At 34.8% G+C, this 25101-nt stretch overlaps 15 protein-coding genes and 1 non-coding gene across 16 annotated transcripts; 9 read left to right on the top strand and 7 right to left on the bottom strand.

Annotated features, from left to right (window-relative positions):
• Window positions 1–388: 388 nt before the first annotated feature.
• On the top strand, window positions 389–1126 carry WICANDRAFT_43967 (uncharacterized protein; the record flags this gene model as incomplete). Its single annotated transcript, XM_019182580.1, has 1 exon — window positions 389–1126. A coding segment is annotated over exon 1 (687 nt), but the record flags the coding sequence as incomplete, so codon positions are not given.
• A 517-nt stretch (window positions 1127–1643) lies between these two features.
• On the top strand, window positions 1644–1717 carry WICANDRAFT_t95. Its single transcript has one exon. It is a non-coding gene; the product is annotated as a tRNA-Asn (tRNA).
• Window positions 1718–1787: 70 nt separating this feature from the next.
• Window positions 1788–3404, bottom strand: WICANDRAFT_69322 (uncharacterized protein; the record flags this gene model as incomplete). Its single annotated transcript, XM_019184161.1, has 1 exon — window positions 1788–3404. Exon 1 carries the CDS (start codon window positions 3270–3272, stop codon window positions 1788–1790), a length of 1485 nt encoding a protein of 494 aa, XP_019038126.1. The 5' UTR covers window positions 3273–3404.
• A 373-nt stretch (window positions 3405–3777) lies between these two features.
• On the top strand, window positions 3778–4929 carry MTM1 (Mtm1p; the record flags this gene model as incomplete). Its single annotated transcript, XM_019183548.1, has 1 exon — window positions 3778–4929. One exon carries the CDS (start codon window positions 3778–3780, stop codon window positions 4927–4929), a length of 1152 nt encoding a protein of 383 aa, XP_019038125.1.
• A 798-nt stretch (window positions 4930–5727) lies between these two features.
• WICANDRAFT_32091 (SDR family oxidoreductase) lies at window positions 5728–6498 on the top strand (the record flags this gene model as incomplete). The annotated part of the gene is made up of 1 exon (XM_019181917.1): window positions 5728–6498. The coding sequence occupies one exon, from the start codon at window positions 5728–5730 to the stop codon at window positions 6496–6498; it is 771 nt and encodes a 256-aa protein (XP_019038124.1).
• A 612-nt stretch (window positions 6499–7110) lies between these two features.
• On the top strand, window positions 7111–7881 carry WICANDRAFT_63423 (SDR family oxidoreductase; the record flags this gene model as incomplete). Its single annotated transcript, XM_019183547.1, has 1 exon — window positions 7111–7881. One exon carries the CDS (start codon window positions 7111–7113, stop codon window positions 7879–7881), a length of 771 nt encoding a protein of 256 aa, XP_019038123.1.
• A 104-nt stretch (window positions 7882–7985) lies between these two features.
• Window positions 7986–9344, bottom strand: WICANDRAFT_79460 (uncharacterized protein; the record flags this gene model as incomplete). Its single annotated transcript, XM_019184895.1, has 1 exon — window positions 7986–9344. One exon carries the CDS (start codon window positions 9342–9344, stop codon window positions 7986–7988), a length of 1359 nt encoding a protein of 452 aa, XP_019038122.1.
• Window positions 9345–9617: 273 nt separating this feature from the next.
• WICANDRAFT_31676 (MICOS complex subunit MIC26/MIC27) lies at window positions 9618–10265 on the bottom strand (the record flags this gene model as incomplete). Its single annotated transcript, XM_019181866.1, has 1 exon — window positions 9618–10265. One exon carries the CDS (start codon window positions 10263–10265, stop codon window positions 9618–9620), a length of 648 nt encoding a protein of 215 aa, XP_019038121.1.
• Window positions 10266–10885: 620 nt separating this feature from the next.
• WICANDRAFT_63420 (uncharacterized protein) lies at window positions 10886–11836 on the top strand (the record flags this gene model as incomplete). The annotated part of the gene is made up of 1 exon (XM_019183546.1): window positions 10886–11836. The coding sequence occupies one exon, from the start codon at window positions 10886–10888 to the stop codon at window positions 11834–11836; it is 951 nt and encodes a 316-aa protein (XP_019038120.1).
• A 320-nt stretch (window positions 11837–12156) lies between these two features.
• Window positions 12157–13020, bottom strand: TDA11 (Tda11p; the record flags this gene model as incomplete). The annotated part of the gene is made up of 1 exon (XM_019183545.1): window positions 12157–13020. One exon carries the CDS (start codon window positions 13018–13020, stop codon window positions 12157–12159), a length of 864 nt encoding a protein of 287 aa, XP_019038119.1.
• An 884-nt stretch (window positions 13021–13904) lies between these two features.
• WICANDRAFT_16241 (uncharacterized protein) lies at window positions 13905–17075 on the top strand (the record flags this gene model as incomplete). Its single annotated transcript, XM_019180682.1, has 3 exons — window positions 13905–14979; window positions 15199–15669; window positions 15925–17075. Coding segments are annotated over 3 exons (2697 nt in total), but the record flags the coding sequence as incomplete, so codon positions are not given.
• Window positions 17076–17685: 610 nt separating this feature from the next.
• RSM22 (tRNA methyltransferase RSM22) lies at window positions 17686–19581 on the top strand (the record flags this gene model as incomplete). Its single annotated transcript, XM_019180969.1, has 2 exons — window positions 17686–19377; window positions 19414–19581. Coding segments are annotated over 2 exons (1860 nt in total), but the record flags the coding sequence as incomplete, so codon positions are not given.
• A 299-nt stretch (window positions 19582–19880) lies between these two features.
• WICANDRAFT_63416 (uncharacterized protein) lies at window positions 19881–20882 on the bottom strand (the record flags this gene model as incomplete). The annotated part of the gene is made up of 1 exon (XM_019183544.1): window positions 19881–20882. The coding sequence occupies one exon, from the start codon at window positions 20880–20882 to the stop codon at window positions 19881–19883; it is 1002 nt and encodes a 333-aa protein (XP_019038116.1).
• A 388-nt stretch (window positions 20883–21270) lies between these two features.
• Window positions 21271–21894, bottom strand: PSF2 (DNA replication protein PSF2; the record flags this gene model as incomplete). The annotated part of the gene is made up of 1 exon (XM_019181968.1): window positions 21271–21894. One exon carries the CDS (start codon window positions 21892–21894, stop codon window positions 21271–21273), a length of 624 nt encoding a protein of 207 aa, XP_019038115.1.
• Window positions 21895–22153: 259 nt separating this feature from the next.
• Window positions 22154–23713, top strand: ARG2 (acetyl-CoA:L-glutamate N-acetyltransferase; the record flags this gene model as incomplete). Its single annotated transcript, XM_019183543.1, has 1 exon — window positions 22154–23713. One exon carries the CDS (start codon window positions 22154–22156, stop codon window positions 23711–23713), a length of 1560 nt encoding a protein of 519 aa, XP_019038114.1.
• Window positions 23714–23763: 50 nt separating this feature from the next.
• AIM22 (putative lipoate--protein ligase) lies at window positions 23764–24807 on the bottom strand (the record flags this gene model as incomplete). The annotated part of the gene is made up of 1 exon (XM_019180948.1): window positions 23764–24807. A coding segment is annotated over one exon (1044 nt), but the record flags the coding sequence as incomplete, so codon positions are not given.
• Between the last annotated feature and the right edge of the window lie 294 nt (window positions 24808–25101).

Here is a 25101-nt window from a genome sequence, read left to right as displayed (position 1 = left end):
CAAGTTGATCTCATCACTTTTAAAAGCTTCAAACCTTCGAAAGGTTCCATCCTTTCCAACCTTCCATAACCACAGATTTCCATTATCCACATTTCAACTGAAAAGATTATATAGCGAAGCTATACCAAGCGCCAAACCAGACATCACTGCTACTGTCAAAGAAACGAAATTTATACCCAAAAACAACCATATGAACAAAGATCAATCAGCAACTACTGGCCCTTCGAAAAGACCATACTCGAAACCTAGAAAGAAGCTTGGGTCTAAAAAGCCAAAGAAGCCACTGAATCCGAGCACAACAACCACTCCAACAACCACCCCAGCTACTGCATCTGTTTCTTTCATTCCATCTAATGATGTTCAAAAACTACAAGATGTGGTTGAAGCGTTGAAAGAACTCCCAGAGTCCCAATTCATCGAAGCTATAGGGAAAGCACGCATGGGTGAAACTGAGAAATATATAAAAGAATTAGACTCCAGCAGGAAGAAACATCCAATTCTACAAGATAAGGGAAAATTCAATATTATCACTGATGCATTGAGGTCGGTTAATGGGCAAAAAACAACTTTAATATCTATTGACTTGGAAGCATTTGAAAGAAATACAGAAATCGTTACAGAGATTGGTATTTCGATTTATGACCCAGTGAAAGAGGCTACATCTTTAGTGCCTTCCATTATCAACATTCACCTAATATTAAAAGAGACTATCAAATTAAGAAATGGTGCTTTTGTTCATGACCATAAAGATAACTTCTTGGGTGGAAGTTCATTGGTTGTTTCCAAAAAGACAGCTGTTGATTTGATTGAATCAGTGTTAGAGTTTTATTGTGTTCAGCGTAAAGCACAGGGTTATGAAGCAGCTTTTGTTGGTCATAATTTGAGTGGTGATTTAAATTGGCTAAAGAAATTAGGTGTTCATTTACCTCAAAACCCACATATTTTAGATACTGAAAAAGTTTATTCAGCATCTCACGGATCACAGGGGAACTCTCTAGGTGCAATTTTGAAGAGATTGCGTATACCTCATAGTTTTTTACATAATGCTGGTAATGATGCTTATTTCACTTTGATTGCCCTCTTGAAGTTATCAGATCCTCATTGCAGAAGAACTGAAAAATTGGATAGCCATGAAGAAGATCTCAAATACGCTGAATTGAGTAAACAACATGAACTTCAATTGAAAGCTCAAAGAGAACAACCAAAACGGATTAATCGTCCTCGAAAGGCTTTGAAAAGTCATGAATTCTCACCATATGTTGAGTATTTTAGTTATCAGGATGCTTTGCTAAAAGTATTTGAACATTATTGATATACTTTACCGAGGATTGTTAGATTAGTTACATGATAAATATAAAAGTAGCAATAGAATAGCAGTTTTAGAAGTCCACCGTAGTATAAACCGCGTTGATCAGCTTGTCTACCTCACCAAAGATGCACTATAGTGTCGATGGGATGCCTAAACCAAATATAGCCTAAAGATTACCTGTTAGCAGGCCAATATTTCTATCGTAAATACTAGTAAACACCGTTGAATCATGAAGAAAACTGAGAAATGAAACAATTTAAAGTATCTAGAGGTCACGTGACGCTTAGTAAGCCAAGCGAGGTGGATTCACCACCAAAACAAAAAATTAAAAATTGACTCCGTGGCCAAGCTGGTTAAGGCGTGTGACTGTTAATCACAAGATCGACAGTTCGATCCTGTCCGGGGTCGAATTTTTTGATATCCTGCGGGCGATTTTTTTTTGCTTTAAAGTAGTATTTTTCCAATAATTAAACATATATTAAGCTTGCGTAGTGGTTTGTCCTCCGTTTGAGATCCATTCAGTGATGTTTTTGAACCTTTTTGGTGTTATAAAATCTTCTAACCCATTTTCGCGAAATCCGACCAATATTGAAATTCCCAATGCATTCAACAATAGTTCAATGTTGTAATGGTTTAAAGATTTATGTTTGAGAGTTTGTTTTCTCCATGTTGACAATAATGTTGTTCTCAAGATGTACGACATTAATGCGTTGCTTGTTGAGTCTCTGTATAATAAACCCCATAATCCGGCGATAAAACCGATCAATCTGTGTGGATTGATGTATTTTGAAATTGTTCTGGTTTCCAACTTTTGTTGTGTTAGGAATTGTGCAGTAATTGTGGTTAGGATAGCGAATAATGATAGTTTGGAGGTTCCTTGAAGTAAAGATTTAAAGTATGATTTCCATTTTGCTTTTAAATCTTGAAGTGTAATCTTTTTAGTGATGATGTCCTTGAGGAGATAAAAAGGTGTGATGAACAGCATTAATTTGAAGAATTTGGATGGGATATATCTCAAGAAAAGCTTCAGATTAGCAGAACCATTTAATTTGTTGATTGGGTTGATTGAGGATGGTAAGCTTTTGATTCTCTTGATATATTCTCCTTGTAAGAGGGTGTTATCAGCTAGGATAGTAACTCTTTTAACCACTAATGGCCAGCCTTTCTCAACCCATAATGGATTTGGATTGTTAAGATCATTGAATAAAGAATCAAAAACTTTTTTAACAAAAGTTGGAGTCAACAATGGATGTTCCACGTAAGTCTGATATAACTCACTGAGAGTTAATGGGATCAAGAACCAGCTTTTGGTGACCAAATCTGTGAGTTTACAATTCTCTTTTAATGCTTTCAAGGGGCCTTGGTGAATCAGATAGTTTTGAACGCTTTCACCACCATAAACAAGCAAATAAATTGACAACAGATCACGAGAATAATCTTTTGGGTACAATTGAAAGGCAGCTAATGACGTGATAAACGCAGATAAGTGTTTAGTATTTGAGAGGAAAGGTAATAATCTTGAGACAATTGCATCTGTTAACGGAACCCCCGATAATAAAGCACCGAATGATGCACTAACCAGACCCAGATTCTTGAATGAGTCAAGGGAAATTGAGCTATCAAGTCTTTTTCTAGATAGGTTGATCAGTAAGTTTTTGATTGAAGTGACTGTGGTGAGGAATCCAAAAAATGCTAATGAACTTCTGACAAAATTTCTTGTTGTACGTGCAGCCAACTCAACTTTCCCATTATTGGAAGCTTGGACTTTTTTGAAATCATCAACAATGAGTCTGAAGGAATCTATCAATTTGATTCTTTTATCCTCGTCATGAACCCCAACGCGACTTAACAATCCTGGGAGTGAGTCTGATAACGATTCCAAGTCACCAACCTTGAGTAGAAATTGGCCTATGAATAGAAGGGACTTGTAACTCTTTGTGACTTTATCGTTAACCTCTGGCATCTTGGATATTCTTTCGTTAGATACAATTGAAGTTGTTGGTTCAATGTTGGAAATGGTCACTACGTTTTAAATTTCTCAAGACGGTGAAATAATCCCCATGTTCAATATTCAATCATGGAACATCAGATCTGTGGCTGAACTCCAGAAACAATGGATCGCATTTGACACAATTAAGGAAACAACTACAAAGTCACATAACAAACAAACCTTCAACCACCTTCTTTATACCCTCTCGCCTATACTTAACCTCACACAGGCTTCTGATCGTTCAGATAAAACCCAGATCCCGTGATTCAATCGGTAGGCACACATAAATGTTTTTTTTTTTTTTGCCTTTGAATCTGAAAGAATGAATCAAGAGTTGAAGATGGTTATTCAATTGAATACACCAGAACCAATCAAGCTGAAGACTATAGAATCCTATAAATCACTGTCATAGACTCATAGAATCAAAGGTAACTCGTATTCATCTAGATTAGATACAGACTTATCCATCACCATGTCCATGTCCTCAGAAATAGCTGGTGTCATAGAGGAAACTGAAGACCTTCACCTATTCCCATCAAAGTCACCTTCAACTCCACCACCGACCTCATCAACACAGACAAAGACTAGAGATATCACACTTACCGAGAGAATGATCAGTGCATGTTCAGGTTCAATCATAACGTCATTGATCGTAACGCCCTTAGATGTTGTTAGGGTACGTTTACAACAACAAGAATTATTATTACCAAGTACAAATTGTTGCAAGAAACAAGTGTTTTGGGAAGCTCCTATCGCAGCTACAAGTGCAGCGATATCCTCAACTTTAGGTAATAACAAATCACCAGGTTGTGTCACTTCAGATAATGTCTGCATAACTGATAAAAAAATGAATGGAACGTGGAATGCAATCTATCAAATATCCAAATCAGAAGGACCAACAACGTTATGGAGAGGGTTATCTTTGACTTTGTTAATGGCTGCACCTGCAAATATTGTTTATTTCACAGGGTATGAAGTTTTGAGAGATAATTCACCTATAAAGCATTATGATGTCCTAAATCCGTTATTATGTGGTTCTATAGCTAGAGTCCTTGCAGGTACCACCGTGGCACCAATTGAATTGTTAAAGACTAGATTGCAATCAATACCATCTTCTGCACAAAATAAAACAAATGCTTTGAAAAATTTATTACAAAATGCTTCACAGGAATTGAAAACAAAAGGTCCCAAAACTTTATTCAAAGGTCTTGAATTAACATTATGGAGAGATGTTCCTTTTTCTGGTATTTATTGGGCCTCTTATGAATATTTCAAAAACTGCTTTAGTAATAATTTGAATGTGATGGCAAATGATGAATATAATTTATTCCTTCATTCATTCCTTAGTGGTTCAATATCAGGTTCAATTGCAGCATTGGCAACTAATCCATTTGATGTGGGTAAAACAAGATTACAGATCAGTATTGAAAATAATAATGGGACCTTGGGTACAACAAGTAAAAATCCATCAATGTTTAAATTCATGAGTGATATTTGGAAATTTGAAGGGTTTGGTGCATTATATGTTGGTATTGTTCCTAGAGTTTTAAAAATTGCTCCATCTTGTGCTATTATGATTTCTAGTTATGAATTGGGGAAAAGGTTTTTTTCAAAGACTAATGTTGATTGAAAAAAATCACTTGTATATATGGATATGAAAAAAATAAAAGTTTTGGTGTTGGTTTTTTTTGGTGTTGTTTTCTTGTCATGATAGTGTTGCATATTCCATTTATTGTTGCATTAATAAACATTTACATTTATTTGAAAAGTTGGTGTCTAGTAGTTTTCTTAGGAATCGATGTGCCTTATCAAATGGTTGGACTGGGGTTGAAGGCGTGAACCTCCGTTGACACAATCAAAACTCGAATGTAACTTATCGAAATCAACTTGATTAAAAACAGACCAATTGAAAGCATCGATTGAGGCATTAGACTTGATTTCAAATCACTCTCAAGTATCAAACACCAGTATCCGGTCCACTAGTAGTGTTACCTATCTAACCAAATACTCAAAGCCCTTGTAATATTTCTAAGATTTAATAAGCAATATGGTGCTCCATCAACAGAGGCTGATTATTTATTCAACAACACCATGATTACTCACCATGGCCAGCCTAGATCGAAGCAGATAGTTGATACTTCTATAGAGGATGGTTAACATGGAAGCTAACACGAGCACAGGCTGTTAAATGATTATTATCTGATTTGTAAGGCCTTAATGGTGGCCCATCATGAAATTTTCATCACAACGTTCAAGTTCGCACGAAAACAACAAGCTCAACATTACTAATGACAAAGGTTTCCTACTATGATGAATTTAACTTTAAACTAACTAAAAACTATATAAAAGGGTCAAATCCATGTCCTTTTGTTCATAGGTTTTCAAAATAAAAGTATCAAACAAACAAACAACAACACAAACAGCAATAATGTCATCAACTTCAGGAAAAGTCTACTTCATCACAGGTGCCAATCGTGGTATTGGGTTCCAACTAGCTAAGCAACTAGCAGAAACACCATCAAACACCGTCATTGGTACTGCTCGTGATCCTTCAAAGGCAACCGAATTTAAATCATTAGCTTCAGCAAATCCTAAAGTCCATATCGTGAAATTAGATGTCACTTCTGAGGAATCAATCGCTGAATTGGATTCACAATTGGCCAAAGTTGCTCCAGAAGGTATTGATACATTCATTGCCAATGCTGCAATTTCAGATTCTTATCAACCTGTTTTAGAGACACCAAAATCTAACTGGTATGCCCATTATACCACAAATGTTGTTGGACCAATTGAAATTACCAAAGTTCTTTATCCATATTTGTTGAAAAGGGAAACAAGACAATTAATCTATACATCAAGTCTTGTTGGTTCATTATCAGGTTTCTTCCCATTATCCACAGCTGCTTATGGTCAATCAAAAGCAGCATTAGACCATACTGTCTTGTCACTAAGTTTTGAATTGAAAGATGAAGGATTCACAGTTATTGCTGTTCATCCAGGTGGTGTTCAAACTGATATGGGTAATTATGGTTTACCAAAATTAGTTAAAAACCATCCAGAAGCTGGTAAATTGTTGATGGAGGGTTCTATTAGTGCTGAACAAAGTGCTAGTGATCAAATCCATAAAGTCTATGAGAAATTGACTAAGGAGTCTAATGGTAAGTTTTTCAACTATGATGGTTCTGTATTACCATGGTGAGTGAGAAGTGGAAGTGGTTTTCAGGTGAGCCAGTGTTTTTTTTTCTACAAGTTTCAGTTATTTTAATTTACTTTTTTATGAATGCAGCTAGATCTATATATCACTAATACAATGAATATGATATTTTGACGTTTGTTGTAGGTAAGCTCTAGGCGCCATCCATTTGTTGGTACAGCTGATCAAATCCAAGTAGTAATGATCATAACTATTCATGATTTCACTTGATGAACTCAAAACAGTTCTGCCATTAGAAGTCCTAAAATCGCATATTTGATTTATACTGCTTCACACTAAAAAGGCCCTTTTCAACCCAAGAAATACGTTTACAAAAGTTTCATTGGCTTTGATGCTTAACGGCGATCGTTAGAACGGAATTCCGAAACCTTGAACTTCACTAATTCACCTTTCCACTTTAACACGTAGCTCTAAAACATCATATCTAACCCTGAAGGGATATTAGAAAGATTATGATAATATCATTACTAATGTTTCTAAAGAGAATAGTGGCTTGATGCTGATTAATTAAAGCACCCAAGAAATACTATAAAAGGGCACCATCAAGCACAACTTCCTCAACATCTATACTTCTACACATCAACACAAACTAGAATCATGTCATCATCAGCAAAAGTCTACTTCATCACCGGTGTCAACCGTGGTATTGGCTTCCAAATAGTCAAACAATTATCAGAAGCCAACCCAGAAAACATCATCATCGGCACAGCTCGTGACCCAACAAAAGCAACAGAATTACAATCATTAGCTTCATCAAACCCAAACATCCACATCTTGAAACTAGACGTCGCTTCAGAAGAATCCATCGCAGCACTAGATGCCCAACTAGCACCAATCGCAAAAGATGGTATTGATACATTCATCTCAAACGCTGCAATCTCAGATTCTTACCATCCAGTCCTAGAAACCCCAAAATCTAATTGGTATGCCCATTATAACACAAATGTCATTGGTCCAATTGAAGTTTCAAAAGTTTTGTATCCATACTTGTTGAAAAAAGAGACAAGACAATTGATCTATTGTTCAAGTCTTGTTGGGTCCCTTTCTGGATTTTTCCCAATCTCTACAGCTGCTTATGGTCAATCAAAAGCTGCGTTGAATCATACTGTCTTGACATTAAGTCATGAATTGAAAGACAAGGGGTTCACTGTTGTTGCGGTGCATCCTGGTAATGTTTCCACTGATATGGGTAATTATGGTATGGATACTTTGTCAAAGAATCATCCAGAACTTGGTAAAAAATTGGTGGAAAGTTACATTACTCCTGAAGCTAGTGCTAGCTATCAAATTCATGATGTTTTTGAAAAATTAACCAAGGAATCTAATGGTAAATTTTTCAATTATGACGGTTCTGATTATCCTTGGTGAATATAAAAATTGAACGCTTTTAGAAATTATTATACAAATGAATGAACAGATAGCACTGTGAATAATATATGTAAAACCTCTATTAAAATAACTAGCTCGAGTTCTCATGTCCATTCATGAACATTTGACGAAACTGGTCTTATACCCAAAGCACCAGGCGTACTATAATGATTGATGGTATAGCCAGTTGGATCATTATCGGCATTGCTGTTATTGTTACTTCCGTTTAAATCTTCAATCTTACCAGAGTTATGATGTTTTTGATTAGGTGGTGTTGAAGCTGTTGGAGGTGGTCCACTTGTTACACCAGGTTGAATACTTGGATAATGTGATGGTGTAATTCCTTTAGATTTCAATTCTTCATTTGTTATATTTATTACAGTACTTTGGTTTTGTTGTTGTCTTGATTGGTTTTCACTTGCACTTGGTTGAGCTGAAGATGGTGGTGGCATGCTTGAATTACTGTTGTTTTCTGGATCATTATTAAACCTATTATCCAAGTATTTCCCAATTTGATTTGGGGACAAGGCGACATATTTTGGATTGTTTGTATGTGAGGTTGATATATCTCTTGATGACATTTGCATTGCACTATTCAACTTATTTTGTAAAAGTAATCTATGCAAATTATTATTGTTATTATTCCCAGATGCTGTACTATTATTTGTTGACATGTTATTCATATAATAATAATTTTCAAGGAATTTTTTGGATGTATCTTTGAATTTACAACTTTGATTTTGAATTGTAACAGCATACTCAGCCAAAGAATTTCTTAACCCAGTATTTATACTTCTTATGAATTGATCTTCAACTATCTCAACTGAACATTCCAATTCTTCTAAATTCTCTTTAGTTAAAGTTGTAATTGGACTATCACCAACTTTATTCTCATTTTCCCTCAATTTAACCAATATTTTATTCCTTTTCAATTTCAATTCAGTTGTTCTTTTCTCTCTTTTATTAACATTCAACAATTGACTATTAATAACTTCTCTCTTTTTAATCAATTGATCAAAAGTTTCAATTTCTAGTTCCAAGATCTTGATATAATTGTACAACAATTTTTTACATTCATCATTTGTCAAAATATTACACCAATTTTGAATTTCTTTAATTAAATCATTTTGTTTTTGTAATTTCTTCTTTTCAGCCTTAATCAATTTGGAGAATTTCAGATGTAATGAAGAAGAAGTCAGTTGAGATCCATTTTGAAATTTATCCAATAATGAACTTGTGAAGAATGAATTATTAGTTGGTTGTGGTATTAATTGAGAATATGATTCCACCATTGGATAACGTGAATTTGTAGTCAAAGGTCTTGAGACCATCTCCAACTGATCCTGTTGTAATTGGCTTTGTTGATCATCTTGATCTAAACCGGCACTTGAGCTTGGAATTGTTTCTAAATCGGCACCTCTTGTGGAAATACCGCTGGGGGTAAAGACCTGATTTTGGTTCATGATGGATGAGGGAAGGAATGTCCAGCCTTATAATCATACACTCAACAGCTATATTGATATTCTCATTATGTTGTCTTTTCTGTAAACTAATCAAATTTCAACATTTGGTTTTGTGTCAATACAAAATCTTTCTTTAATGTGACACGCATAAAAATGACAGCCATATAACCAATAACCAAAACAGCGCAAAAACTACCCAAAGCCACCAACTAAATATCTAATTTAATTTATTAAAATATGAATATCGTATATATAAAGCTCAGATGTTTGGGTCTATTTCTTCGTAACAACATCGTCAACATTTAACCCACCATATTTCTTAATCCCCCTTTTCAAATCTTCAACACCAGTATCAAATTTTGAAACACTTTTTTTATACTCTGCTTCACTCTTGTTAACCAAGCTTTCAACTTTACCCACTAATTCATCTTGCTTATTAGTTATTTGAGGTAAATTTTCGTGCTCAATCTTGTGTAAAAATGAAGTTGAGTTCTTGAAAGTAATTGGTAATGCAAACTTGAAAGCTAAAGTACCAAGTATCACTGGTGCTATACCTCTAAAGACAATGTTTGAACGACGTGTAATGATTGAACCTGTAAGAGCGGCTATAGCGATATATATTGAACCTGGTAATAGATCTTCGTCTCTATCGTGAAGTTTGGCAATTGTTGTGGAAAAATGTTGTTCTTTTGTATGGTATGATGTTGTTAGCTGATCTAATTTATCTTCAGTGGAGATCCATGTTTGGTTGAAGAAAGTTCTGATTGATTCAATTTTAGATTGTAGAAAAGATGGTGATCTAACAGAAGCACCATTGACTAGTCTTGGTGATAAAGATTCTAGTTCTTGCTTAGTGGCTGGTTGTGTTGTACCTGGTAGAGGTGTTAGATGTTCTTCATCTTCATAGAATGAACGAGCCATGGTTGATATATATGAGTTGTTGATTGTTTTCAATTTTAACCCTTCTCGAGGTTATTCACAATTTTTCCAAAAATCAATTCCCAGTAGCTCAGGGCTATGAACCATTTCCCAATGCGGCGATTACACTATCACTTACCTAATCACAGAGATTAATTTATTAACCCGTACCACGATGACAGATCATCTGAGAAAGAAAATCAATCGTATGGATTTCTGTGGGAAGCAGCACCAAATGGGGCAAGTAAGAGCACTGGTGATCAGAACAATAACGATAATAGATTCAACATGGACACCATACACATACAATTAATCAATTAATACTACCACCACCATAACTCTATTAATCAACATCATAATCCACAACTCCAATATCCTCATCCACTTCTCCAGACTCTGCTCGGTATATCCATCCTTTTCCCGATGCTCCCCGGCCCTCCCCAAAAAGCCCAACTTTCTCCGAGGCCCCTACAACTTTGGGCTGTTCCCCAGAAAAGAAGCAAAAAAAAAGAAAATTTTAAAATCTCGACTTCTGGTGTGACTTGTATATAAGTAAAATTCATTCCTGATTTCAACTTGTTCTTTTACAAACAACAACACCAACTACAACAAGCTATACAAACATGTCCCTTTGCGGTCCTACAAACGCGCTAAACAAACTATCACAACACTCTCAGGTCGACAGATCCCTCCATCAAGACCAGCAGAGACGATTCGCTCCATCAGGTGTCGACGCCTTCAAATCAACACAACAGAATAATCAACTTGAATTAGAGTTTCAACAACAACAACAGCAACATTTCCAACAAAGTTTCAATCCTATTTTTGCTAATGCATTCAACAAACCTTTACAAAGAGCCCAACCTCAACAAGCTGCTTCCTCTTCATCATCATGGGCCTCTGATTTCACTGCCAATCAAATGAATCAACCACAACAACACCAATACTCTCATGGCTGGAATAATCAATTTCAATCTTTCCAAGCTCAACACCAAGCACAGGCTCCAGCTCCATCTATTGCCACTCCTCGTTCTTTCACAAACTTGGCCCAACTATCCAATTTATCAATGACTCAAGCATCTTTCAATCAAGCTTCAACACCTTTCAGAACAGAACATCAAGAATTACACCATACTAATGGTGACCTTTTAGCTAATGAATTAGAGTCCGAATTTGCCAAATTGGAACAAGAATTCCAAAACACTTCATTGAAAGAAGAAGCTCCAGTTTTCAAACGTTCAAATTCAGATTTTGCCAATGCTGCAATGCAAGTTGTTGATGCCATGAATACAAACAATAATGAGAAATTCAAACAATCCAAATTCTTGAGCTTGATGAATATGGTTGCTCAAGGTAAAGTTGAATTAAATGAAGATGAAACTAAATTGGTTGATGAAGCTGGTCAAGATATTTCAGAATCCACAAATTCATTACCAGATCCATTAGCTGGTATTGCTGATGGTTCTTTAGAAACTCCTTTCCAAAGTGCTCAAATGGTTGGAGATAATCATCATGAAGTTTACACTTGGGATGATGTCTATGATGATTATAGACATGATGATTCATCCTTTTAAATATTCAGCAAGAACATCAAAACACATAGTTGTTTGATGTTCATCCCTCACCATATGCATGATAGATATGATCTAGAGCTATAGATTTTACATACTCACCCAGACCTACTCATATAATGAAGTTATGATTATCATTTTTCACATTCAATGAAGTTTAAAACCTTCAATTACAATCTTTTAATAAGAGACGGATATATTCTCTGTAACAAAAAATATATATTTTAATGATTTTAAAATTGATGTAGAATTCTACAAATGATAGTTGACTTGAATCATTAATTCTAAACCAAACCAAACACCGTCCAATTATATACAAATCATCAATTCTCCTTACCTCTATCATCATCATCATCGCCGAAATCAATCAACTCTTTACCTTTCTCATCATCACTCTCATCCTCAATACTCTTATCCACAATCTTCCTTCCTTGAGCTTCCTTCATCTTTAAAATCTTTTCCTGATCATCATCACCCATTAACCCTTGTTTAACATCACTTACAAAACTCCATAAAGAATTACTAACACTTTTCAAAACATCATCTTTCTCCTTCTGATCCTTATTCAGTTTCTCCATCTCATTTTGTAACATCTGATCAAATTGATTCAACATCGTTAATGGTTTACTCCAATAAGATTCCTTTCCATCACCACTCTCTTTCTCATTTTCTCTCTTTTCTTTCAACAACTCTTCAGACTTTTTAGGTTTCGGAACATTATTCAAATTCCTAGCAACTTTACTCCTCAATCTATTCAACTCTTCCTCCTCTCTTGCAATACGACCTTGTAATAGTTTCAATTCATCCTTCAGTTCCACAATCTTCATCTCTGAACTTGCCATCTTTCTTAAAACTTCATTCATATCCGTCCCTGAGGTGACCCTTTTCGGTGTAGAGTTCTTGCTCATTGCTATGTTCAAGTTCAAGCCTTTCTTACGCGCACTTGAAGGGTTTGGTGATAATGGATGGGATGAGACTGAGTTTTTACGAGGCTTTGTAGGTGTGGATTGTGATGTTGTTCTTTGATGTTGCTGGGTGTTTGGAGTCCCCGGTGGGATTGGTGATAATGGTTTCAAGTCCATATCTGGGGGTTGTGTGTCTGTTGGTGAGGATAGTGTAGATATTGTTGATGTATCTTTGTTTAATGTTTTATCAAAATCTTCAATAAATTGATCAAATTTTGACATATTTTGTGGTTGTGTGACGGGTATTAAATGTTGATGATTGGGATGGTGAGTTTTCTTGTTCTTCTGATAGCGAATTTCTTGTAATAGCTATGGGTTATCTTGGTTCTCTAGGTTCTTTTAATCTTGATAGTCTCTAGTTATAATCTGTTCGTTAATTGCCATTTAAATTCGTTAACCTTCAAAGAATCAAAACCAAATTGGTTACGCAGCCACTGGTTCCTATAATGTGCCACGTACCAGATCAGATTCGCGAATATTTAAAATTCTCAAAATTGTGAAATTTGAATCAAGTTGTTATAAAAAGACGACAACAAGACATAATTCCAATTCCAATCCACAACTCAATCAGCCAAAGGACGTTATCAGCTTATTATAGTGAATTCAATTGCTTCAATACCAGTATCTTCAATTGACTCTACTCCTGGCTAAACAAGATGACTCCCTTCAAGTTTGGTAAGAAGCACAAATCCAAGGAAAAGGATTCCTCCACCTCACATGGGAATGGTAATGGTAATGATTCAACATTTTCTTCACCATCTTCTCAAAACCAACAACAAAACTTGGGTGATAACTCTCCAACAATCTCCAATTATTCTAAAAATTCACAATATCAACGAAATCAACAAGGCGCTGGTGGTGCATCAAATCAGGGTCCAAATCAATTCAATTCACCAGCTTCAAACTTTGGAAATTCACCAGCTGCCACTGGGAACTATAGAGACCAAGGTGTTGGTATTGTTTATGATCAAAATAACAATTATCAAACAAAGTCACCACAAAGATATCAGCAACAACAACAACCATTCCAAAAATCACCACCTCCTATGCCTCAATATGGTCAACCTGCTCCTGCATCATCTTCAGGTCCACCTCCTCAACGTGGTAATTTCAAATCTCCATGGACACGTTCAAAGTTATTAATCTCACCATTTCCTCGTTATAGACATGCTGCTTCCAGTCATGCTAATGAAAAAGGTGAAATTTATGTCATGGGTGGATTACACAACACTTCTGTGTATGGTGATACATGGATTTTAAAACCAGATTTAGAATCTCGTCAATTTCAATCATTCCAAGTTGACATTTATGATAATTCTCCTGCTCCAAGAGTCGGTCATGCTTCTACATTATGTGGTAATGCCTATGTGATCTTTGGTGGTGATACTGTTACTAATGAAGCTGGTGAAATTGATAATGATTTATATTTATTCAATATGAACTCTCATGCTTGGACCGTACCAAAACCTACTGGTAAGAAACCTTCGGGGAGATATGGTCACACTATTGGAGTCATTGCAATAACGAATTTTGATTCAAAATTGTATCTTTATGGTGGTCAATTGGATGATGTTGTTTATAATGATTTATGTGTTTTCAACTTATCAAGTTTTAGAAGACCAGATGTCCATTGGGAATGGGTCCACCCAAGTGATCATATCCGTCCACCTCCATTAACAAACCATTCTATGGATGTTTATGATAACAAATTATGGTTATTTGGTGGGTCCACTGGTAAGAAATTGACTAATGAATTGTGGTGTTTTGATCCTCAAATGGAGAGATGGGATAAGATTAAAACTTTGGGGAACCAGCGACCTCAACCAGTTGAAGAACATGCTTCAGTGATTTACAAAGATTTGATGATTGTTTATGGTGGTAAAAATTCAGATGGTGACGCTTTGAATGATTTATATTTTTTGAATTTAATCACAAAGACTTGGTTTAAATTCCCAACAAATTTCCCATTAGAACCTCAAGGTAAATATGGACATACTTTATCCATATTGAAGAATGATAAATTGTTAATATTGGGTGGACATTTACCTGATTATGCTAATCTTGGTGAGAATTTAGAAGTTTCAAATATTGATAACGGCGTTGGTACAATATTGAATTTGTTAGATTTAACCAACTTGCCTAAATTAGTTCCAGGTTTACAACAATATAGTACACCAAATCGTGTTCAACAAGATCGTTTCCCAACTCAACAATCTATTTTCAGTCCACAAAAGACTCCACAAGAACAACAACCACAATCTCCAGCACATAATGCTTTTGGTCCTCCAGGCTCTGCTACTGCTGCTGGTGTTGGCGCTGCTGGTGTTGCAGGTGCTGCTATTGCAGGGTCCGCTGCTTCAAATCATTCGGGCTCGATTTCATCTGAAACTCCACGTCCAGGCTTCCAAAAATCTCATACTCCACGTCAATACTCTGCAGAAGATGTTTTCCAACGTGAGCAAAGACAAGCTCCATCCTCTCAAAACACACCACCACATGCAAACCGTTTGAATGTTCCACAAACTCAACCACAGCAATTTTCATCACCGGAAGAGGAATTGCCATTACAAATTCCATCACCTATCAAAACTGAAAATGATGTGCCTGGTTCATTCCCAAGCTCTGGTCCAAGTGGTATTGATCGTGAACTTAAAGAATCTAGAGAACCATCCAACCAGTATCCTGAGGTCCCAAAGACTCAAGTGGAAGATTTAACAAAAGATATACCAGGTGGATTTAATGATGAATTTAAAACTCCAAATGCTTCACCTTCAAAAACTAGCTTGAATGAAAATGGTCAACATTTACAACCACAAATTTATAAAAATGATGAAGCTAAAAACTCTGACTTTTTGGATTCTTATGTTAATGGTGATTCAAAGAGTGATTTGGCTGAAAAAGATGATGAGGAACCACTTGAAGATTATTCAAGAAAGGATATTGGTGCTGGTATTTTAGGTGCTGGTGCAGTTGGTGCAGCAGGTGCCGCTGCTGCTACTGCTGGGTTAAGTAATGGTTCCACATCAAGAGGTTTGGAATCAACTAGTGATGTTGGTATCGGTTCAAGAGATTACACTTCAGCTAGTGATGTGGGTGTTGCTACTAAGGCTTACAATTCAGCTAAAGCACCAACAAGTGTTAATGATAATGAGGAAGTTAAAAAGATTATAGCGTCATTGTCTCAAGAATTGGAGGATTTGAAATTATCAACAAATTCTCAAATCAAAGAGGCTAGTTCAAAAGTTAGGGATCTAGAAGAGGAGAATTCTAGTTTGAAGAAACAATTGGGAGAAACTGGTGAATCCGGTGATAGAGATTTGGATGAAAATAGTTACAAGAGAAAACATATCAAGTTGAATACTGATTATCAAATCTTGAATAAGAATCATTCTCAGTTAAAGTCTAAATTGGATGAAATTGAACCAGTCTTCTCAAATAACTTGCTTGATTTACAAAAACTGAACAATATAATCAAACAACAAAGCTTGACAATTGAAGAAACTCAAAGATCATTAAGTGAACAAGAGGATTATAAATTGAAGTTTAGTGATTTGCAAGGGAAATACCAAGCATTAGAGGAGAGTTATAAGGAGTTGAGTGAATCAAGAAGTAAAGATTTTAATGAGACTCATGGTGATGTTAAACAGTTGAGTACTAATTTGGATTCATTCTTGGCTAAATATTTGGTTACAGATTCAGAAGGTGCCACAGGAACAAGAAGCTTGAGTGGAAGTGGTGTTAATAATGGTCAAGATGATGATGTTACAACCTCATTACAGGCTCAAATTGATGAATTATTGAAGGAAAATGAAGAACTACACGGTCAACACAAATCACTAAAAGATCAATACTCTTCATTAGAAAGTTCACAAGGTGGTGAATTAGAAGCTCTAAGGGCTAAAGTTACTGAATTATCCAAAATTGAGGAAAATTACAAAGATTCCTTACATTCTGTTAAAAACACTTCAAGAGCACTACAGGTTTCTCAAAGTGAATTGAATAAACAAAAGGAAGTTACATTGAAATTACAACAAGAATTGGATGAATTGAAATTGTTCAGAGCTAATAGAAAATCATCAAGAAACACCACACCAATTGTTAATGAATTTAGTAAACAAGAAACTCCAAAGCAACCAATCACAACTGATGAAGAAGAGGAAGATATTGAAAGTGCTCATTATAACTTGAAGATTAGAGATTTACAAGCTGAGTTGTTCATTACAAAACAAGAAAGAGATGAGTTAAAACATGATGTTTTAGAATTGAAGAAGAAGTTGTTGAATTCTGCACCAAGTGGATCATTTTAAATGATGATGGAGGTTTTTTTATAGGAACTATTTGTTCGGTTTTTTACTTTTGAAATTGTTTGTTGTCCGTTTTTATTTCATTTTGATTCTAGTCGGAAAAAAGAAAAAGAGATCAGTTAATGATTGTTTTTAATGTACTTTTAATTTGTGTTTTAATGAAGAATCTATATTGTATGCTGGTAGACTATCACAATTGTTCGTTTCTTATTATCTGTTATGATTATTAATATCTTATATAAAGCTTTCGCGAAATGTGTCACAGATCAAAAATACCTCATCTCTGAAAAAAATTCAAGCATCAAATCAAAAGATGCTTAAACATAATACAAGTTTTACTGCATTTCCACATACAAATACTGGACAAAGGATGTTAAGAAAGATAAGATACGCATCTTTGATACGAAGAAGCTGCATAAGGCACAAATCAAGTGGCTCGGGCTCTTCTTCCTTCAACTGGGAACATGAAGATGATCCAATCGATATCAACAGATCTTTATCTCATGTAAAATCATCATTACCATTTGCCTATAGAAAAGAAAGTGAAGCTTTTGGTCAAATAGTAAAAAATCAACAACATGATTTAGATGATTCAGAACTTGATTCAAAGATCCGTGTGATCTCTAGGGAAGATTATTTGGCACAAACTTTAGAAAGAAGTCCATTTAGAGATGAAGAAGGTCGTCCTATTCAAGGTAGTAATGCTGAAGAGGCAAGATTACATCCTCGTACGCTAATAGCAAGAAACCCAAGAGAACAGATCAAAGTGCCTGACTTGATTTCAAGAGCTATCAAGTCCCATATTCTAGCACTGCGGTTACCAAAACGTTTAAGAACTTCAGTTAGTGATATGTATATCGCCTTACAAAAAAATCAAATTCACAAGCCAACTAAATCTGCTATGGAATGTGATGCTCATATAGCTGGTTTGTTTATTCAGAACTATGCATCTATATATCAAGTGTTGTCGGAACTAAAGAAAAGAACTAAAGATTTCAATCCAAATAAAGTCTTGGATATCGGGTTTGGTCCTGCTACTGGTATGATTGCACTTAATCAACTGATGGGTAATGAATTCAAACCAGAAGTTAAAGATGCTTTGATTGTTGGTGACAAGTCTATGAAAGATAGAGCCAAGATTTTGTTATCAAGACAACTTAATGAATATACTGGAGATATCAAAGACTTGGAATTAGAAATGGATGAAGCCCAAGAGGAAATGTTGGAAGATGTTGATGAAAATGTTTTCCAAGATGAGATTGATGATCGTGTCGGTGCCATTAAAACAAACCATATTAAAGTTAAGACCAAATTACGTGACTATCTTTCACCAACAAAGAAGTATGATTTGATTATTGCCACTCATCAATTATTACAAGATTCTTCAAGATTCCCATTCCAAGTTGATGAAAATGTTGATATTCTATTGAAATCTTTATCACCAAATGGTCATTTAGTCCTTGTTGAAAGAGGTAATCCATTAGGTTTTGAAATCGTCGCTAGAGCAAGACATGTTATGATTAGACCTGATAGAAATGGGAACGAAAATGGTAAAATTCCAAGATCATATCAAAAGAATGAAAATACCAAAGGTAAAAATAGATCAAATTTGGGTAAATTATCAGAAGAAATGGAGATGGCTAAAGAATTGGAAGAAAGATTTGGTTCATTATCTGAAAAAGATTTAGAATTTGAAGAAGGTTTAGAAGAGCTTGAAGTTGAAGATTTTGACAAATTAGCCTCCAACATTGAAGAATCATTAGAAACTATTGACAAAGATCCATATCACATTTCAATCGTTGCACCATGTCCACATCATCATAAATGTCCTTTACAAACATCAAAACCAGAATACTATACAACACCACCAGGTGGGAAATTGAATTTCTGTAACCATGAAGTTTCAGTTGAAAGACCACCATTCTCATTAGATGTTAAAAGAGGTAAAGTCTTAGCCTCTAAATGGGGGTCACCAACAGCTGGTAGATCATCTATTGGGTTACCAGGTAGTGGTAGACCAAACGGTAAGAATTATGAATTGGCAAGTTTTTCATACATGATTGCACATAGATCACCAAATGATGCTGAAACAGTTTCTAGTATTGAAAAAAGACGTGAAGAGGCTACACATGATGATTTACTTGGTACTGAAGGTGAAGACCAAAGCACTTGGCCACGTATCATGTTGCAACCAATGAAGAGAACAGGACATGTCACCATGGCCTTGTGTGGAGCTTCTGGTAAGATTGAAAAATGGACTGTTTCAAAATCATTAGTTGATGAAAGATATCAAGATGAAGATGACACTAAGAAACATCAAATTTATTATGATGCTAGAAAGTCAGCAGCTGGTGATTTATGGGCATTTGGTGCTAAATCCAAGACTGTTCACGACATGGGTGTTAATGATACAAAGATTGAAAAGATTGAAAACTTTTACAAGAATGAAGCTAAGCGTCTTGCTAGTGAAAAGAGAAGATTGAGTAAACAACAAAAGGCTGATGCTGCTCAAAGAGCAGAAGCTTTAGGTTCTGATGCAACCATTGAAGAAAAAATTGATATCTGGGTTGATGAATTTGATGGTAGTAAGAAACAACAACAGCAAGATAAAAAAAGTGGTGTTAGACCACAAAAGCCAAAGTTTTGATGCTATAATCAATTCTCATTATTTATTGCTTGTACAGAGAAAACTTGTAATTAAAAAGAACGTGTATATACAAATTAGATCATCAATGAACTATATAATAAAAAGGGGTTCTAGATATGGTTGGGCAGCATTTAGAATGTAAACACTTTTCTTGCACTTGGTTGCCACAAATCCCATTCTTGTTCTATATCACTAGCTTTGGCAGTTTCTATCTTTTCATCTGTACCAAATTGACCTTTTGCCAATTGTGCTGTAATATCAGGGAATGCTTTACCAGCATCTCTAGTTGTGAATGAACCTAACCCACTTCCAAGAATGTGTAAGTTATGGCCTCTCAAAATACCTGGTGGGATATTGAAATCAGTACCACCAATTTGTCCAATTTGAACAAAACTCAACAATTTTGTGGAATCTTTTCTAGATTTGATCAAATTTAACAAGGTTCTTTCAGCAGCTTTACCCCATGTGTAATCTAAAACAACATCAACATCAAACTCTGAGAATTTTTTTGTCATTTCTTCATCTGAATCGGTTAATGGGATTATAGCATCTAACCCTTTAGGTTCAACAAGAGCTTTCAATTTGTCTTCTGATCTTCCAACACCAATAACTTTACTAGCACCATATTTTTTTCTGGCTATTTCAGCAGCAAGAGAACCAGAAGCACCAGTGACACCATTAATAGCCACGGTGAACCCGGGTTCAATGACTTGACTCAATCTTGAATCGAAAACCAAATATGAAGACATGGCAGGGTTGGATAAAGTGGTGACTCTTGCAATTGCATCAGTATCATCTTTTGTGATTTCTTCAGGAAATGGGAAAATGAATCTCTTGTCAACATTGACATATTCAGCAAATGAACCTGTACCTGGGGTAAGTGTAATGAAGAACACCAATTGTTTATCATCAATTAACCCAACACCATCAATCCCGATCAATTTTTCAGAGGTATCATTTGCACTGACTGAATAATGTTTCCCAAGAGCTCTCATTCTAACAAGATGATGAATTGAGGTACCTAACACTTTAACACGGACTTCAGATTCAGCTGGTTCCCTTAGAGAGAAGTTTTCGATGAATCTAGGCTTTGAATCACCAGATTTAATAACGACAGCTTTGACGGTGGACATTTTTGTGATATGATTGAGTTGATATCTATAGTTTATTGTTTATAATTAACAAGAACTACAATTGGATGAAATGTAAAGAATAATGTTGTTCTTTATACTTTTTTGACACCTTGATATTGTTTTTCCCGAAAGATGCTTAAGGCCGCTATGGCTGAATATGGCCGGTACACCCATGTAAAGCCGTCTTAAAGAACAATGAGCCTTGATGAAATCAATGAAAATAGTTTTAAAGAATAAAAAAAACTACTATGAACTGAAGATCTACGTTCAATTCGAAAGTGTTTTGTGAATGTTTCACGGTTATATCTTGTAAAGTACGTTAAATCATCAGTCAAATGGGAATTTGTATTCCGTCACTTTCATTCTATCAACTATGCAAATTATTTAATTACTCTTTCTCATACATTTCATCGTCATCATCATCTTCATATTCCTCTTGTACCTCTTGATCTCCTATTTCTGGTGCCACAGCATCTGTTAAATCAGTCAATTTATTCATCACAGAGACGACAAACGGTCTAATCTCATTAATCTCCATTAATGATAAATTATCCAATTGTAAATGAGATTCATTCACTAAAGTTAAACCTTTCTTGATCTTTATCAATCTAATCTCTTTTAAATCTTGTACTAATGATTTTAACTTATAAACTTCATCTGCAAGATCATCTGAAGCATTTTCAAAGAAAATCTTGGAAATTTCAAGCCAATTATAGGGCAATTCACTAAAACTCTCTAATGTTGTAACTTCAAATTGATATAAATCTTGTAATTTTTTCAAGTTCAACCATTCAGGTGGTACGATATTACATTTCCTTTGTGCTTTCAATATCAATGCTAGCCATATAGGCACTTGTATTCTATTCATTGCTCTTATTTTGGGAAGTTTTGTAGTTATTAAACTTAAACCATTCATGGAGTATCTTGGTAATATGGTGATGAGTTCATTCTCTGTTAAGAAGTGGATTTCTGCAGGAGAGAAAGTGTCTTTAAGACTATTTGGTAGTGACATGATTTCAATGGCTTTATTGACCCTTTCTTAATCAAATAATTTAGTATTAAATCATTGAATTTCCAGTATTTTGTATTGATTTCACGAGTTTTTTGACGTCAAAAAGTTTCGCGTCAGTTCAAAAAAAAACGAGTTCGCGAAAAGTGTTGCGCGTTTCCAAAAATCGGAGTGAATCATTTTGGGAAATTTTATTTACAATTCAGAAAAGATTCAAAGTGACTTTATTTCAATATATTTGGAGAAAGGATTGTGCTTGGTGATGCTGAAGAGTGGGAAGGGCGTATTCCGTAGACTTTTGTCTACAAAGAGTCTCCCGTTCGAAGGAAATTTGAAAAGGAAATCCAACGATAATAAAGATTTGATGCTTTCAATTTTAAAATTAACCACAACTAAAAGAGAAACAAATAACTATTTAAACAAGTATTCTTCGTTTAGTAAAGCTTCAAACCTGGATAAATCGGAAATCCCACCACCATTAAGACTAGTTGTCATTAAAATCAAAGGAAATGTGCTCAATTATGAAGAATCAGAACTACGGAAATTTAATAAAACTTTGGATTATATACAGAAATTAGGAGCTAGTCCGTTATTACTTATAGATGCTGATTTTTTACATGATAGATATGATTTGAATTTTTCCAAAATTGACAATTATTTATCAGATCAATATAATTATCTAAACAAATGTTTGGAGGATAAAAAATTATTAACAGTGACACCTGTTAGATGTATATTGTCCAAGAATGAACAGACAGATACTGAATTAGATATACCAGAGATGATTTTAAACCCATTGAAACAAGATCAAGTGCCAATTTTGTTCCCGTATGTGTTTGCTCACAAGTTTGGTAGAGAAGTTATTTACCAATCAAAAGATTATTTAAAAGTGTTGATACAAAATCTTTCCAAATTGAATTCGCAAACAGGCAATACACTACTCACAGTGGAGAAGTTGATATTTATTGATAGGTTAGGAGGGCCACCAAGTATTGAAAGGGGAAATGCATCACATGTTTATATCAATTTAAACCAAGAATATGAAAGAATAATGTCTGAATTGAATATTGGTCATTTATCAATCACTGAAAAGGCTTCGCATATCAAGAATCTAGAGGATTTAAAAGATATTTTAACATCAACAAATAATGAACTAACGGGGATTATAACAACATTACCAATTGCTAATGAGAATTTAAATTTGAATCCAATTATTTATAATATTTTAACAGATAGAACATTGGTTAGTTCCTCATTACCAATCACCAAATTTCAAAACAAGCAAGATATCACAACAAGAGTTTCCAAGACCTCAATAATTAGAGGTGGGTTAGAAATCCATAGTTTTAAAAAAATTGATGATGGTATTGATATCAAGAAATTCAAACATTTAATTGATACATCTTTTAAAAGATCATTGAACCTAGATCATTATTTATCAAGAATTGAGCCAATATTATCACAAGTTATAATTGTGGGTGATTATGAAGGTATAGCAATAGTCACTAATGAAAAATCCCCAACAACAGGAGAGGTTATACCATATTTAGATAAATTTGCCGTTTCAAGAGAAGCTCAAGGTTCATTAAACATTGCAGATATTATTGTAAACATCTTGAGAAGGGATTATAAAGATGGGTTATTATGGAGATCTAGAAAAGTTAATCCTGTTAATGGTTGGTATTTCCAAAGATCTGATGGAAGTTTAAATTTGCAAGATAGTGAATTTAGAATATTTTGGATTGGTAAAGGGATTGATAAAGTTAAATTACAAACGTTTGTGGAGATTGGGAAATCTATAAAACCCTCATGGGATAAATGAAAAATAGTCATATATATGCATAAATTTAGTTAAACAATTTGTATCTAATTTGTACCATCTATTTGATTACCAATCCATTCAGATAATTCGTCATGAAGTATGAAGCCTGCAATATCAGAACCTTTAAATTTGACTGGTTCACCATCTTCAACCACTTGTACCAAGTATTGGAAAGATTTCTTTAAATCATCATCACTAGTAATTACATCAATTTTTTTCGCATAACCCTTTTCCACTTTAAAAGACACATCAATATTGAACTCTTCATTGTGTAATCTCATTTCGAAAGGTGGAGTGCCACCAAATCTCCATTTCCAATCATGTAACTCTTTACCAATGTTGGCAATTTCGTTATTATTAAAACCTTCATCATCATCATTAATTTCAACAACTTCAACATCTGAACCATAAACTTTCTTAAACCCATCTTGAACCAACTCTATAAATTTCTCATTCTCCAATCCAAGATTTGACACTGGCGAAGAAACACTATCCACAGCATTACATTCAAATTCCATAACATTTTCCCTCTCTTTTTTATTCAACAATTTTTTCAAAACATCCAAATTCGAATTCAACAGCATTGTACCATGATGATAACTTTTCCCTCTCGATATCTTGAAAGCACTCCCACTTAATTTATCATTATTCATCGTGACGATATCTCCTCTCTCATTTTGTTTTATTTTATCCAACCCCATCGATTCATTAATAACATCAACAATCAACTTCCCAAAATAACTTCTCGAAAACATGTCACGAGTGGTTATATAACTATAGTTAACATTCCCCAAATCATGAACAACAGTACCTCCACCGGATCTTCTTCTTAATAAAGGGATTTGTAAACTGTTTAATAATGGGAAATTGGTCTCTCTCCATGGGTTTTGGTTCTTACCAATGACAACACATGGTGAATTTGTATAAAAGATTAGTCTCTGTGCAGTGAATGGTTTAGATATTGGTGTATGTTGGAATATATAGTCTTCTAGTGCTAGGTTCATAAATGGATTTGTTGAATTTGATATAAAGATCTTGGGAGTGTTTGATTTGATCTTATCCAGGAGTGATTCTTTAGGCTGGGGTTGTTGTGGATGGATATCCATGGGTGTTTCCATTCCATAGAGTTCGTTTAGTTCAGAATTGATCTCTGCAATGTCATCTTGGAGGGTATTATTATTGATTTGTTCTGGAGTTGATTCTGAGCCTGTGAATAAATCTGAGTAGTAATTGTTTAGATCTTGGAATTTCTGGTCACCTTTTATATGTGATTCTTTGAAAGGCGTAATTGGTTTATTTGAGTAGTGCCTTATGGCATATTTCAAAGGTGATTTGACCTTGTTCATCTTGTAGTTGATTTAATCTGATTTTGGTTCAATTTGACGTTT

This window comes from Wickerhamomyces anomalus, assembly GCF_001661255.1.
Source record: "Wickerhamomyces anomalus NRRL Y-366-8 unplaced genomic scaffold WICANscaffold_4, whole genome shotgun sequence".
Taxonomy (NCBI): Eukaryota; Fungi; Ascomycota; class Saccharomycetes; order Phaffomycetales; family Wickerhamomycetaceae; genus Hansenula; species Hansenula anomala.
This window is presented reverse-complemented; position numbering and strand designations above follow the sequence as displayed.